At 38.9% G+C, this 16,417-nt stretch overlaps 1 protein-coding gene across 1 annotated transcript in view; it reads left to right on the forward strand.

Moving 5' to 3' along the window:
• Window positions 1-16,417, forward strand: part of SLC22A3 (solute carrier family 22 member 3) — a 24,942-nt gene that overhangs the window by 6,883 nt on the left and 1,642 nt on the right. Inside the window, exons 2-8 of the mRNA XM_015821128.2 lie at window positions 1,316-1,470; window positions 1,852-2,020; window positions 3,910-4,027; window positions 7,431-7,528; window positions 7,631-7,845; window positions 12,947-13,055; window positions 14,723-14,835. Coding sequence (XP_015676614.2) covers window positions 1,316-1,470; window positions 1,852-2,020; window positions 3,910-4,027; window positions 7,431-7,528; window positions 7,631-7,845; window positions 12,947-13,055; window positions 14,723-14,835 — 977 coding nt within the window. The remainder of the gene's footprint in view (window positions 1-1,315; window positions 1,471-1,851; window positions 2,021-3,909; window positions 4,028-7,430; window positions 7,529-7,630; window positions 7,846-12,946; window positions 13,056-14,722; window positions 14,836-16,417) is intronic.

A 16,417-nucleotide genomic window follows, 5' to 3' on the forward strand; every position in this document is an offset into this window, starting at 1 on the left:
GATGGTAAGTCGAGGACCACCTGTGTGTACTGCATGCTCCTCTTTCCCTCCCTCACACTCAAACTTGAGGGAAGGGCGTTGAAAGCTTGCACTCACGTTTTGCAATAAAACGTATTTTTCTTTATTGTTCAAATAGGGAAAAGCGTGGTTTCTGCCCATTGCAGTTTGCTAAGAAACCAAAGTATCCAAGCATTATCCTAGTCAGGGGTGGGCAACTATGGCCCCTTTACATCTTGATGGGAGTTGAAGTCCACAGGTCATAAAAGGGCCATAGTTGCCCACCTCTGATCTGGCTGATGGACAGAGATTTCCACACTCTGGAGGCAAATTCAGACATAAAGCAGATGGTCTGCTTTTCTGGCTCTTGTTCTGACAGCTACAAGTATTTAAATATAGATGAGTAGAATTAAGCAAGATTATGATGCTGCATAAGCTTTTGTCAAAGTTTTGTCCACTTTGACTCTAGTCTCTTGTTCCAAAGCCTTCCCTGATCTAAGAGATGTGGGCTACCAAAAGGTAACAAAGATGGCAAAACAAAATGTTTTTAGGGATTTATTGACTGTCATAGTGTGTGGCATTAGTCATTCTACTAATGTCTGGCAGTGCTTCTAGTCATTCTGGGACTGCTGACTGTGTTTTCATCGTTTTCAGAGGTCCCAAGTCATAATTTTGAACCCTTAAGGCCCAAAGCAACAACAAAATAAATAGCTTTTGAGTATTTGACTAAAATACGAAAGGATAAAAACTTCCAACAAACTGTGCTCCTTGTATGATAAATAGTGTTAATTACAATCATTCATAGGTAGAAGAATGGATGTAATTTTCACATCCCCAATCTCCAACTTCTTACAGTTTAAGAGTGTAATCATTTTAAGGCACTTATCTTCACTAGTACAATCAGTGATGAAACATCTGATCTCTTCCAAAGATGTGCACACACCCAGGATGTTGCAGTAATTAATACGTGGAAGGAGTAGAACTGGTGTGAGATACCTTAGCATTCAACTAAGAATTATTCATTTTTAGAAGATCTAGCTCTATAGCAGTAACAGAATCCTATGCATGTTTATGCAGAAGATATTCCCAAATAGTTTTATGAAACAACCTAAGAAGTTAATCTAATAAAGGGAGTAGCAATGAACCACGTTGATTAAGATTGTGGAGCTTGTAACTGAATGTATCTGGGCAAACCTAGTAGAGTGTCTATAATCTGGGGGAAGAACAGAAATTTCACTAGTGATTTTTAAAGTTATCTTTGGCTCCTCTTGGCTCCATTTCTTCTTTATTTATTCATTTATTTTGCTTCCCTTGACAGATTTGGCAGAATCACCATTTATCTCTTTTCTTGCTTTGGGGCAGGACTATGTGGCCTAATAGTGGCTTTTGCACCAAACATTATTGTATTTTCAATATTTCGCTTTCTACAAGGAATCTTTGGAAAGGGAACCTGGATGACAAGCTTTGTATTGGGTAAGGCATGGTGTTTTTTCCGTTGTTTCCCAGAAGCCGAATAGCTTTATTGAAGGAGCTTTGCTGAATTGGATTTTATTGTAGAATTTGCTATAGCATCATTCTGATGAAGGTTGGTTTCCTATTTTTTTCTGCTGGAAGCACAGCTTGACTTGCGCAAGTGGTAGGCGGGTGCACATGTGCACATGAGTGCCAGCCCACTGCTTGCGCAGGCCGGTTCCCATCTCCCTCTCCCAGGCTGCCAAGCCATAAAGGTTGGGGATGGCTGACATAAGACGCTGGAAAAAAATGTGCTATTACTTCAGCTATGATTTTTTATAATGGCTCTCTTGTTTTCTTTCAAAGTTTCAAAGTTTTTTGTTTGTCTTTTGGTCAATTCAGTAACAGAGCTGGTTGGTTCAGATCACCGACGGGTCGTTGGAATTGTAATACAGATGTTCTTCACACTCGGAGTTGTGATTCTTCCTGGAATTGCTTATGTGATTCCCACATGGCAGGGGATTCAACTAGTTACCACACTTCCCAACTTTCTTTTCCTGTTATATTACTGGTAACTCTACCATTACTTTCCTTTTCTCCCCCACCCCCACAATTATTTTTTCATGCATTCATGATGAGTCCTATTTAATGCAAATAGCAGCTGTTTCTTACAACAGAGCCTTTCCCAACTTAGTCTTTTCTAGAAGTTGAACTCTCAATGTATCTTCAGAGAAGCACATCCAAAAAATTATGAAAATCATGAGTCAAACACTTATTAATGGCACTAGATGGAGGAAAGCTAAAATGAGTTATTGTAATAAGCTGAGAATCATTTTTGTGTCGTGATTAAGACAATTTCTCTGTCTAAATCTCAGTCATTAGATAAGCTCTTATGACATCTACATTATGGGAGCAACAATAATACTGACTTATATTTTGGAGTTGTTATATAGACTATTAATTTATATAAGTTTGAAATCTATAAAAATAATGGTTATCATTATTAATGAATAGCCATAAATCATCATCCTTACTATGCCATGATTATATTCTATTAATATAATTGCTGTACTTAATAAGATAATTAATGAGATCAGTTTAAAACAATCCTAATACCTAATAAAAATGGAAGTACGTTTAAATATAAAGAAAACCAAATTCATGACAACAGGTACAGCAATCAGGTTTAAGATTTACAATGAAGATACTGAAGTGGTTATTATTCTTCAATCTTCTAAGATCATCTATCAAGAGAGAAAGAAACTAGTAGTTAAGAAATATGCTGCAGACTAGCAATTGATATAGTAGCAATGAAGGCCATGGAAAATATATTCAGATGTTGGGATGTATCTTATATCCACAGAATTAGAACCATGGAAACAATGTTTTTTTCCCCATTTTCTTCTATGGAAGTAGTTTTCTTTTATGGAAGTGAAATCTGGACAGTGAAGAAGCAGGATAGAAAAAGAGTTTATGCTTTTGAACATTGATATTGGAGTAAACTTCTGAGAAAAGCACAGCCAAGAATCATTAAACAAATCAACTCAGAGATCTCACTTGAGGCACAGACTTAGATCAAACCCACCATCTGGTCAGAGCTGAAGAAGCTTCTTGGATGAGAAGCGAAGTGTCTTCAAAGAAAAACAAGAAAGTCCAGTTGCCTCTTGAAAGAAAGCATCTTTGGGACAACCGTGACCTAGATGACTGAGAATCTCTATAGACATCTAGAGAAACTATCTATATGATCACAAGGACTTGACACACACTTGATTGCATATAATCAAACTTGTTGATTATAAAGTGTTTGTAAGCCCTAGGGCAGGGATAGGCAACCTTGGCTCTTTTATGACTCGTGGACTTCAAATCCCAGAATTCCTGGCAACCTTGGCTCTTTTATGATTCGTGGACTTCAAATCCCAGAATTCCTGAGCCAGCCATGCTGACTCAGGAATTCTGGGAGTTGAAGTCCACGAGTCATAAAAGAGCCAAGGTTGCCTACCCCTGCCCTAGGTAGAATTTCAGAGCCATCAGATTATGGGTATGAGTCACCTAATAATCAATAACAACTTCTAGCTTACTGTTGGAATGATTTGATTCATTAGTTTCACTGAGTTCAATTGCGCTGGACCTCTTGTTTCCTTATCATATGCAATGTCATTTATTGGCTCAGAAAAAATATAATTAACAATCTCAACCAAACTAACACAAAAGAGTACGAAAGCTTCTGGAAGGATATTCCAAAAAGCAGGGGAGGGGGTTGAAGCGGCCAGGTTTGCAAGAGTCATTTTCCCCAGCAAAAGAAGTTTTCAGGAGGGAGAAGGAAACTCGGAGTGCCAGGAAAGAACTGAAAGGCCTAAGAACTCATTAAGATGCTGATGAAGTTTTGGCATTCTTGCAGGCAATAAATGTAACCTGCTGACAGTTGCCAACTCTTCCTCATTGGTCTCTCCTTTTTGGCAGGCTGGTCCCTGAATCTCCACGGTGGCTGATCACTCGCAAAAAAGGCAAGAAGGCCTTGCAGATTGTGCAGTCCGTTGCCAAGGAAAATGGACAAAGCCTCCCAGAGCATTTTTCGGAGGTACGGACTTTAATTTAATTTGTAAAATGTAATGTTATTGCATTACAACCCAGGGTGGCGTACGATACACTCAATTTGAAGTAAAACGATCCATGCAATAGACAAAGGGTGCCTGGAAGAAACAAACCACCATCTCACAAATCAAGCAACCCGCTCTAGCCCAAGGTCTGGGAAAAGAGCCAGAGCTTAAGGACTCATCTAAATATGGTCAAAGTGGGAGCCAAACAGATCTCTGGGTCGGGAGCAATGTCATTCCAGAGGGCAAGTGCTATAGCTGCAACAACGGCTAATTTTTTTTACCGCTGTATCTTAACGAAAGTATTCTGTAAAAATATCTCTTGCCATTTATTTAGACAAGTCTTCATATAAACTCACAGGCTGAGCCCTGCAGGGTTTCAAAGCATAGCATCCCCTCAGCACAGAAGTCCTGTAGTCAAAGCAAGAATGGCTTGTAGGTCACATGTGTATGTGATGCTAGCAGCCATCAAATTTCTTTGAAGTGTTAACATCCCCTAGCATTTAGGGAAAACTCCCCACCCCACCCCCTTCAGTTTTTTCGTGGCTTTGAGCTGCCTCCCATTTCTCCTAGATTCCAGTTCAAATGAGAAAGCAAACTGAATGCCACTTGTAGCAGTGTTTTGATTCCCTTCCTCTGTCCCTTGCCTCTAACCAAAGCACATGTTTATTAACAGAGCCCCACAGCAATTTCTTCTTACTCTTCTGGTTATGTCCTCGTGTGTTTTCTATACACAGCTTAACCATTCTACAGTTGCAAATTAATAAGATTACTCTCAATAGTTCTCTTTCTTTCATGATGGATTTTCTCAGTGAGATGGATTTTTCACACACACACACATACACAGAGACACAAAGAGAGACGCAGAGAAACACATAATTCTCAATCTTGACTTCAGGAAGTCAGTTTCATTCGGTCCACTGCAAGATGAAAGGATTAATATGATAGGGGTCTTTCCAACAACTACTTCTGTTTTTACTAACGTGGACGTCATTGGCCAGAACTTGAAGGATTTGTTAAACTTTTCAGCAGAACATAGGTAATTAGAGTGAATCCTCTTCCAAAGAAATGGAACTTGTCTGTTTTCAGAGAAGAAGGTGCAAGGATTTAAAATTCTGTTGTTGCTTTTTATGGAAAACATTGTTTTAGACAACATAACTCCTATAGTTAGACGTTTATGGTATAGTTTGAGCAAGCCACCATCAAATTAAATTTTGGATTTCCCCCATTCCTAACAGTATATAATATTTCAAAAGGAGAGGGTTTATGAGCCTGCATTATTTGTCATTATATCTTAGTTTATATTGTACAGTGCACTTAATTCTTTGCTTGGAAAATGTTGTTAGTAAACTAAACTAATTTTTTTTGAAAGAGAAATGGAATGGAAAGTTGGCTATTTTTGCAGTCTCTTAAAACAGCAAAATTATGTTCCATCCCACATTTCCAAGAAGAATGTACTAAAACTTCATAAATCATTTATAAAGAGATTTTCCAACTTTTCATAACACTTGAATAGACTACATGAAAGAGTCTCTTTCGACATAAATGTTATAAAAGCATTGTGCATAATTAAGTATATTTATATATAAGGTCAGATTAAAAATAATGATCAAAAATTGATGCTGTGGAGGGCATCAATCAGTTTATATTAAATTCAGTTTGTTCAACCACAATATTTTTAGAACTTTAACCTTGGCTTCCAGATTGTATTACGGTACTTTTCCTGCGTCATTTCAAAAATTTTAGTCTAAAGTTTCGAGCTAGTGTTCTCAGCCACAATCATAATTTATTGACAGCTGCACCTGGCTAGTTTTCAATCATATCTACATATCTAAAGTGCACTTTGGCTCTTTTCCAAAGTCCTTTTGGATACACAAATCTAGTAATTCTTGACTCTGTGCCCAGCAAAGAGCACGCTGTTTCCGGAAGTACTATGATGGGAACATCAAATGCATTTTACATTCTGTACTCTCAGTGGAGTTTCTCCCTAACTTTTGTAGCTCCAATTTCCAAAGGAAGGTTGAGGCTGGGGAGACAATTACATGCCAACAACTAAGTGTAGCAAACACATTCTAGTACTAGGCTTGTAACAGTATAACAACAGAAAAGGATTATGCTATTTAACACCCTATCATTGGTAGAAATAAGTTGGTGCATTTCTTTTGGGAAAAAAATGATTTGAAAACCCTTTCCCTCCTTGGATAAAGGATGCCAAGATGCCCTGATAATATATATTTTCTTCCATGCTCCCATGACTCCATTTTCAGCTTGTTCTCTGTCCATGAATGAGATAGTCATAAGTTATTTTGGCTGTACCAGTATTGCTTTTCTCTTTATGCCAACAGTATCAAGCATCAATAAGAAAATACATAACTGAATTTTCTTTCCTACCCATTGTGCCAGTTGACAAGTAGTAAGTGGAATTGGGCTGGTGCTGTGGGCCATCTCATGCAGGTGTGTCCATTCTCTGGTCCCTGATAAGACTCCTATACCACCATTTTGCAATTCTCTCTCTAAAGAGCTGATTAGATGTACTTTGCTGCTGCTCTATCAGAATAGACTATTCAATAGGCAAGACGGTAGGTGTCCCAAAAGTTCAGTGAATACTTTAGTATTAAGATCAAAGATCAAAACTTTTCTCATATTATAAAATAATTCAGGGCATTCATCAATGTCGGGCTTAGCATTTGTACAGTTTAAGCAACTGTGTGTTCATGACATTTTAAAAGCCATATTTAACCTTGATACAAACTTTTCCCCCTCATCTTTAAGATTTATCAAATTCACCACAATGTTAAGAATTGTGTAAACAATAAAAAGTATAAAATGTAGCTGGTTAGTTTGTGTTCAGTCTGTTCTACAAACTTAAGTATTAAGTAAAGTTCATTCCAACCTGGTAATTGTTAACTCTAAGCTAAAAATAAGAGTCACTTTGGGTAGTGAGATGGATGGCATATACATTTAATAAATAATAGGTGGGGTAGGGTGGGGTGGGGTGGGGTGGAGTGGGGTGGGGTGGGGTGGAGTGGAATGGAGTAGAGTAGAGTAGAGTAGAGTAGAATAGAGTAGAGTAGAGTAGAGTAGAGTAGAGTAGAGTAGAGTAGAGTAGATTGAACATTTGTGGGGGTATATCCAACTGTACTCTGTTCACAGGGATGCAGCCATGTAGTTTAGGGAAGACACATATACCATGGCAAGGAAAAAAATGAAAAAATATTAAGATGAAATGTGTTGGCTTATTAACAACTCTTTCATCATCCCTCTTGCCAACTTGCCTTTTGTTTTTAAAATTAAAACTAGTGCATTTCAAAACTAGAACACTTTTCCCCCCAAAACTATTTCTTTGCTGTTATTGGGAATATGAACTCTGCCTCTCTTACTTCTTAGATCAAGGTCTCTGATGAAGAGGTGAGCAACCCCTCTTTGTTTGATCTGGTTAGAACTCCGCAGATGAGAAAATTCACTTTGATTCTCATGTATGCCTGGTAGGTATCTCGCAGATGCACTGCAGCTTTGCCTGTCATGTTTGATATTTCCCAGGCAATCCTGGAAGCCCCACTGTTTCTTGTTTTGTCTTGCTCTTCAAGGTTCACCAGCGCAGTAGTTTACCAAGGGCTTGTGTTGCGCCTGGGACTCATACAAGGGAATCTGTATTTGGAGTTCTTCATCTCTGCGGTGATAGAGTTGCCTTCGGCTTTGTTAATCTTAGCGACCATTGACCGACTTGGCCGGCGTCCTCTGTTTGCCTCAGGAACCCTCGTGGCAGGGGCCGCCTGCTTAATCACAGCATTTTTACCAAAAGGTAACTAGATGGCTTCATTTTTCTTTTTCTTTTCCCTTTGTTATCTCACTTGTCTCTCAAAGCACTCAGTTTACGTACAAAAGTGCTTTTTAAAAACAGGTTCAAATATTTCAGTTGGGTGAAATAAGACTGTGCGATACTCTTTCAAAAGAAACGCACTGCTTTTTGGAACATGATGGAAAATAATACAAGAGGTGGCAGCATTCAGCGGTAACACACAAGGCTCTTTCCCACCCGGGGTTGATACCAATCTAGCCTGGAGGCCATATTGGGGGATTCCTGTTATTTGTCCTCCTTGAGCAGCTCAGTTGATTTTCTTCCAGATTGTCTGTGGTGTAAAGCTCGCCTTTTGCACTTTGTGACTCATATTGGAGTTACCTATTGGAGTTACCTATTGGTAGTCAACCATATTGGAGTTACCTATTGGTAGTCAACCTTGGCTCTTTTATGACTCGTGGACTTCAATTCCCAGAATTCCTGAGCCAGCTTAGCTGGCTCAGGAATTCTGGGAGTTGAAGTCCACGAATCATAAAAGAGCCAAGGTTGACTACCCCTGATATAGAGGGTTGTTTGCTGAGCAAATGGAAAACAGATGGAGGCTAACTTCAAAACACCTTAGGGGTATTGTGGAATGATCCAAAACCAACAAGTAGAAACGCCATAGTTTCCAACAGTGCCTGATTCTTATTTGTTATATGATCGATAACAAGAGTATATGTTTAAGTGACAATAGTATTGTGAAACTCTGTAATATAAAATAATGAGAAATCAATGAAGGCCACTGGGCTTGTTTCCCAAGTTTCTCACAGTTTCCCAAGACTTTTGCTTCAGAATTATTAGTCAGCTTTCATTAATTCGCTATTTATCTAAGCACGGAAGCTGTGTAAGCAAAGAAGGATGTGATTTGCCCGTCATTTATAATCTGAGTTCTCAACTCGGGCTTCTGAGAACACTTATCAGGTGATTCGGCATCAACGTGTCATCCTGATCAGAGTATCTAGAGCCTGTTCTAGATAGATCTGCCTTGAACTACAGAGAGAAAAGGGATCATTGGAGTCATGAATGGGATATGAACTTGCAGAGCTAAAAGGAGCCTTCTAAAGGAGCCTGAGAAATATCTCTTTGATTAATTATAATTATGATCCCTCTCAACCTTTAGGCCAGAAGGGTCCTTAAACTTTAAGCAAAGTCCACAAAGAACAAGAGATATTGAGGATGGGGGCATGCAGGGGATTTTTTTTGGAGCACATTGTGAATATCTTCTGAAATAAATTTCACTAAGGAAATTTACACACGTATAACGTAGTTGTGTTAGAGCAGGGGTAGTCAACCTTGGCTCTTTTATGACTCGTGGACTTCAATTCCCAGAATTCCTGAGCCAGCTTAGCTGGCTCAGGAATTCTGGGAGTTGAAGTCCACGAGTCATAAAAGAGGCAAGGTTGACTACCCCTCTGTTAGAGGGTAAAAAGCTTCTCATTTTGCCATCTCCTAAAAGTGGTACAATGGGTGAAAAGGTTGAAAAACCCTGCCTTAGACACCAGATAGTGGGGGTGGGGGCAAGAATACACCTTACAAATACATTCCATTCATTGGTTATTTCTCTTCCCATGAAAGAATAAAAAAAACTGATGCAATCCAGTAAGATTGGAACAAATATTCTCTTTGCTGGAATATTGAAAGGGCTTTGTTTTTTCTATAAGATCAATTTAATTAAAAGGGATCATGGGTCCTGTTTTCTCCTTGGGAAAACAAGTACATCGCACACATCTGTCGACCGTCGCCTGCAGCTCCGGAGTCCAAGCCATATAATCATTGCACTGCAAAGATTTGAGATCAATAATTGGCAAAGGATAGAAAAACTAAGATTTTTTTTCCTGGATTTTTATTTGCTGACCTCACAATACACTAGACGTTAGGCAAGTTTTTCCATTCTGCCCCTTTTAATGAGATGCTTGGGCACCATTGGCAAATAATTCATCTTATCAGTTTTTTTAAAAAAAGACTTTAGACTTTCTCCATTGGGCAAAAGGGGGCATTGCTTTCCAATTCCGCAATCAGACACACCGTGTCCATGATCACACCCTAATCCCATAATTACCTAATGGTGAGGATTGCCACATGACATTATCAGGCTGCATCCAAATTAACTATAATGGATAGGCTAAATTATATTCATTGATGTTTCTGTGATCATTCAAGAGAGATCCATTATCATTTTTAAGTACAGTTGAGGGAATAGAGAGGATGCCAAGGGCAAAACAGCCTATGTCTCTTTTTGTCTGCAATGACAAAAAGTTTCAAATACTTCCAGAGACCTGTTGATTAAATCCAAAAGCAACAGTTGCTGGGCAATACGCTTGAGTGAAGCTTAACTCCTGCGGATTTCCTTGGCAGCATTATGGAAGTGGCTTGCTACTGTCTTTTTGCAATACTGTTATTTCTTTTTTCCTCTCTCATTCTCAGTCAAACCAACAGCCCCAGATCAACTGCAGGTGGCTCAGTGCTGCCATCTGCTGCAGTAAAATCAACAGTACAAGCGGAGTGATTTGGATCTATCCCTTAATGCAATCTGGAAATAATGGGCCCTATGACAGTGATGGCAAACCTTTTAGAGACCCAAAACCCACTTATGCATTGTCGGGTGCCGGGTGGATGTGGCCCATTGGGTGGGTGTGGCCTATTGGGTGGGCGTGGCTGCGGTGGTAACAGCAGACCGGGTGGGACTAAAAAGTTCAATCAATCAATTCCAACTTTGCAAGATCTTTTTTTTCCGTGAGAAGTTGAAATTGACTGATTGATTGAACCTTTTTTTTTGTACACGGCGGCGGAGGCCTAAAGCGAAAAGGTTTTATAAAACCCAGCTGACGGCCTAGGACTGGGGCGATGGCGCGTGTGCCCATAGAGAGGGCTCTGAGTGCCGCCTCTGGCACCCGTGCCATAGGTTCGCCACCACTGCCCTATGAAAACAAAGACTAGAACTCAAGGGAAAAAGAAAAAACAAAAAACAAAAGAATTCTTCTATATTTTTAGTAAAGCTTATCAGTTCCCTTTGGGGCAAACCTGAGAGTTTACGCATTTTAACAATAATGCTATTTGCAGCAAGAACGAGGATCCTTAACAGGATAACAATACATAGTTATGGAAAAGTAAATTTCAGCAGGACCAGTATTCTTCTCCTCCACCCAAAATGAGCAATTTACGGTTATATTTTCTCCCCCCTTTTTTCAAACACTGCAGTCTTTTAAGCTGCAATTACAAGGGGGAAAAAAAGATTCATTTGATGTTTCTTTCTGTCATGTGGATGGTAAAAGTTATTCCTTTCAGCTAAAAATGATTTGCATCAAGATTTTAAGAGGGCAGGTGAAGGTTCATATATTTATTGTATTAACATACTGTGATGGCTTCATTGGAATAAAGCTTATATTTATTCATGTATATTTGGAAATATTATGTGAATACAGGTGATCCTCAACTTTTGACCACAATTGTGACTGGAATTTCCATTATAAGTTAGTGTGGTTGTGAACCAAGTCATCCTATGACAGGACCCAATTTTTTGACCATTTTTATCACTGTTATTAAATGACTCACACAGTCATTAAATGAATTCAGATTTCCCAATTGACTTTGTTGGTCAGATGCTAGCTTGGATGTTCTCAAATCATGATCACATGACTGCAAGCTAACAGAATAACAGAACCACAGAGTTGGAAGAGACCTTGGAGGTCTTCTAGTCCAGCCCCCTGCCCAAGCAGGAGATCCTATACCATTCCAGACAAGTGGCTGTCCAGTTTCTTCTTAAAAGCCTCCAGTGATGGAGCACCCACAATTTCTGAAGGAGAGCTGTTCCACTGGATAATTGTTCTCATTGTTAGGAAATTTTCCCTTAGTTCTACATTGGTTCTAACTCTTTGATTAGTTTCCAACCATTGCTTCTGTTCTGCCTTCAGGTGTTTTGTACAGTAGATTGACTCCCTCTTCTTTGTGGAGCCAGTGGTGGGATTCAAATATGTGAACAACCAGTTCTCTGTGTGGATGCCACTTCCAGAAGCCCATTCTGGGCCTGGGCAACAAAAAATTAGCTACCGGTTCTGCCTAAGTGGTGTGAACTGGCTGAATTCCACCACTGGTGGCAGCCCCTTGCAGATGCTGCAACCATCATAAATATGAGACAGTTGCCAAGATCCTGAATTGCAATTATGTGATCGGGGTGGTGGTGGGTGGTGCGACAGTGACAAGTATAAGGGTGGGTTGTAAGTCACTTTTCCCATCATTAAACAAACATTCATAAGTCAAGGTCCACTGTATACCTGTGATCTTAAAGATAAATCTAAACTTCTGAAGCATTCTTGAACAGTGTTTCTGTTTCAGAATATTTCTACTATGAACACTAACCCTCATGCAAATTCTTTGTTAATAAAGCTTGCCACATAGAGATTGTGAGGATTAAAGGCACTAGATGAATTGCATAAATAATTTTTTTTAAAAAAAGAAAAGAAATAGAAGTGTCCCAGAGGTGCTTTTCAAAAATCACCTGGACTTTCTTGTTTTTTTTCCTTTGAAAACATTTTGCTTCTCATTCAAGAAGCTTCTTCTGGCTGAATGGTGGCGAATGGAAGGATTTATATTCCTTAGCAATCATCTGGTCATTGGCACTCTGAAGGTCAGTCTGTATCATTAAAATCACTAAAAACTGGGCTATTTTCTCAGGCCTTAAGATAGGGGTCTTCAAACTTGGCCCTTTTATGACTTGTGGACTTCAACTCCCAGAATTTCTCAGCCAGGCACACTGGCTGAGGAATTCTGGGAGTTGAAGTCCACAAGTCATAAAAGGGCCAAGTTTGAAGACCCTTGCCTTAAGATAAGGTGGTAATTGGAATCCCCTGTACTTAAATCTGGCTTTGTAGCTGATTGTATTGTTCTGGCTAATCTCTCTCTTTTATATGTACTGGGTTTTTTTTAAATTTGTAATCCACCCAGAATAACAATTGTCAGACACCAAGATAATAAAATCAGTTAAGGTATAGGATCTTGATGCCTGCGTCCCAAGTTAAGTGAATTTTTTAAACATTTCCTTTCTGCATACTGTGTATCTCAACAGATATACCATGGTTAAGTACAGCAGTAGCCATCTTGGCAAGATTGGGGATCACCATCACTTTTGAACTTGTGTATCTCGTGAATAGTGAACTGTATCCTACAGTTTTCAGGTAAGTGGAATCTACACGTTGAGCAATTTTCACAAGATCACAGGAAAAAAAATCAGCTTTTTCTCCAAAGGCATTTTAAAAGTAAGAAATAATATTTAACAAGAAAGTGGCTCATAGAGTTGCAGGGCAATCCTAACATCTATACATATTGAGAAGTGAACCCTATTGTATTCAATATGATGTAGTCATCAATAAATGTATGAAAGATTGGGGCTCTGGAGAAGAGGCAATTCACAGGTCATGAGCTATATGCAACTGCCAATACTCTATTTGAATCAGCTTACAACATCCCCTACATCAAAACAAATTTTCCTTAAGAGATAGGCTTATTTCTCAGCCTTTTTATCACTTTTCCAGAAGTGGGGAAAATATTTTCCTACTTTAATGTCATTATGTTTCACCAAGCAATGTAAAAGGCCAATCCAGTATTGATTAACTAATGACACTTAAATATAAATTTCTAGTTCTTACAAATTAAGACATTTAATGAAACTTATCTGGAAAGTGTCTGATTCCCTCCAGTTCTGAATGTTTGGACACTTCCATACAAAGGTTTATGTGAAAGTGTTTGTAATCCACTATTTGTAATGGTGTGTATTAAACTTTGTGGCAAAATTGGTCTTTTCTTGAAAATACCACAGTTTTCTAGAGCTTTTTAGTGGCCTCTGTTTTGCCATTTGTAGGAGGTCTTCCTTATTCAGATCCAGCCTTCAAGTGCTCTAGCAGCAAGAGAAATTTGCATTTCCCCTCGGAGGAGCTTTCCTTCCTTCCTTCCTTCCTTCCTTCCTTCCTTCCTTCCTTCCTTCCTTCTTTCCTTCCTTTCCTTCCTTCCTTCCTTCCTTCCTTCCTTCCTTCCTTCCACCCCTCCATCCCTTCTTCCTTCCTTCGCTTCCTCGCTTCCTCCCTCCCTCCTTCCCTTCCCTTCCCTTCCCTTCCCTTCCTTTTTGTTTTAATTCCATTTGTTTTAAAGATTTATAAAGCTGCCTATCTTATACAATGTAACTTTGGACACTTCACAAACACAAACACAAACACAGATAATTCTCCCCTCCAATCCATTCTTTCCTCCATTCCAAATGTTCAATGTAGTTGAATGGTTATTTGCAAAATATTTCAAGTGGTTGTTTTGACCGAACATGTCCTGAATGAAAAACCAGCTTCCTTCTTTTGCACTGAAAAACCTTTTATGAGGTATCAGATTTTTGCAGCTAAGTACTTTTCCTGATACAGTACCTACACCCATGCTTGCATGCTGCTATGGAGGATGGAGTGGGTTGAGGGGAAGATATTTTTCTAAAGATTGCCTACAACCAGACATTAAGAGAAGATGCTGAAGCCCTGAGAGAAGGAGGGATTAATGGTTGCTTTCGAACCTACAGCCAGGAGATGGAATAAGACAAAGTGCTCATCAGTGGGATTATGAGCCACCAATAAGAGCTCAAGAGCTTCTGTTTTTCAAATGAAAAGCTAATCTTTCCTAGTCTTCTGGATATACCACAGTTGAGTCAAAGACAAGTAGGTAGCAAGCAAAGGATCACATACCGTGATAGACACCTTGCACACCTATGGGAAAATTCCTTGTATATGGTGAAAAGGAGTAAATATGTTCATCTGAAACTCAAAACTATACATGATAAGTAAGATGTTTTCTTTTCTTTTCCTTACAGAAATTTTGGTGTTTCACTATGTTCAGGAATGTGTGATATAGGGGGCACGGTAGCCCCATTTCTGCTTTACCGATTAGCAGACATCTGGTCAGAGCTTCCTCTGATTGTCTACTGTAAGAAATTATTTCAAAATTTGCTTTTCTTTTGCCAGTTTGGAAGAAAGATCAAGGCTGATCAGAACTAAAAAAAAACATATAATACAATGAGCAAATGCACACACCGGCACCTGTGTTTAAACCAACTTTGAAAGGGAATTTTCAGCAAACAGGGTAGGGGGTTTGGGAAGCAGTGTGTACTATCTGTACTGTACCCTCCTTCTTTGTACATTCACTGTAAAATATCTTTACAAAGATACAAACACATCTGGAATTCTGCATAAAGGCAAGTAGTTTGGAGGAGAGGAAGTTGCAGGAATGGCAGATGGGGATGGGATTTAATTTCTTACGTTAGTACTTTCTATGGAAATGACTCCTTTCCAAAGTCAAATCACAATACACAATCAGTGTTTAGGTGCATGTTTGCACAAAAAGTGAGCTTTGTACTCAGGACGATGATGAATCTACAATACAGGTAGTGTTCAAGTTACAGGCATTTGGTTAGTGACTTTTGAAGTTACAATGGCACTGAAAAAAGTGACTTTGGATGGGTTTTTATATGACTGTCGCAGCATCCCCTTGGTCACAAGATCAATTATCAAGTTCTTGGCACCTGGCATGTGTTTATGACAGTTGCACTGTCCCGGAGGTCACCATTTGTAACCTTCCCAGCTGGCTTCTTACAAGCGGTCAATGGGGAAAGTCAGATTAGCTTAATAACTACAATGATTCATTTAACTGTGGTAAAAAAAAAAGGTTATAACATGGGGCAAAATTCGCTTTAACAACTGCCCTGCTTAGCAATGGAAATTTGGGGCTCAATTGTAAATTGAGAATGGGGGCTAGACTAGAAGACCTCCAAGGTCCCTTCCAGCTCTATTCTGATTCTGAGAAGTACCTCTATTTTATTTTATTTTTTTGTCCAGGAATTTAGTTTCCTGTAAGAATGCTGTGCATTTGAAAAAAGACCTCCATGTTGGTGATCTCACCGCATTCATTTTTATATACTCTCAGTTAAAGAAGAGAATAAACTGTGTTGAGGACTGGAATTTATTTTTAATTGAATTCATCTCTGACTGAGACCACTGTTTTACAATGAAATCAAAACAAATGGTTACTATACTAGTCCTTAAATAAAATAATTATATTAACTGATCCTTATATTTTTATCCACCTTTCTAAGTGCAACAGCTGGTCCTGAAATCATAATGGACCAGAAAAGCTTAAATTATAGCATTCTTGCTAGGAAAACACAATAACAAATCACATCCATATTGTTGTCAAGAAAACGGCGTGGTTGTACCTATGTACTCAGCAGGAGTTGAGCTCAGCTCGAGTAATCTGACCCTACATCTTCCCAAATATCATTTCCAACAAATATGACGCTAATAAGTATGGAATTCGTAATCCATCATATCTGTGGAATTCTGGCTTGGGAAAAATTGATTTGTGTATCACCATCTATAGGGCTATGACAGGATTCTATTTCAGATCTGCCTCTTATATATGCACCATGTCTGCTAGAACAATTCATTGTCAAGACTGAATTGTTTGGCCCAAATCCTAATTCTGATGCAACTGGATAAATTATATATTAAAT

Source organism: Protobothrops mucrosquamatus, unplaced genomic scaffold, assembly GCF_001527695.2.
Source record: "Protobothrops mucrosquamatus isolate PMUCROS unplaced genomic scaffold, P.Mucros_1.0 scaffold1259, whole genome shotgun sequence".
NCBI lineage: Eukaryota > Metazoa > Chordata > Lepidosauria > Squamata > Viperidae > Protobothrops > Protobothrops mucrosquamatus.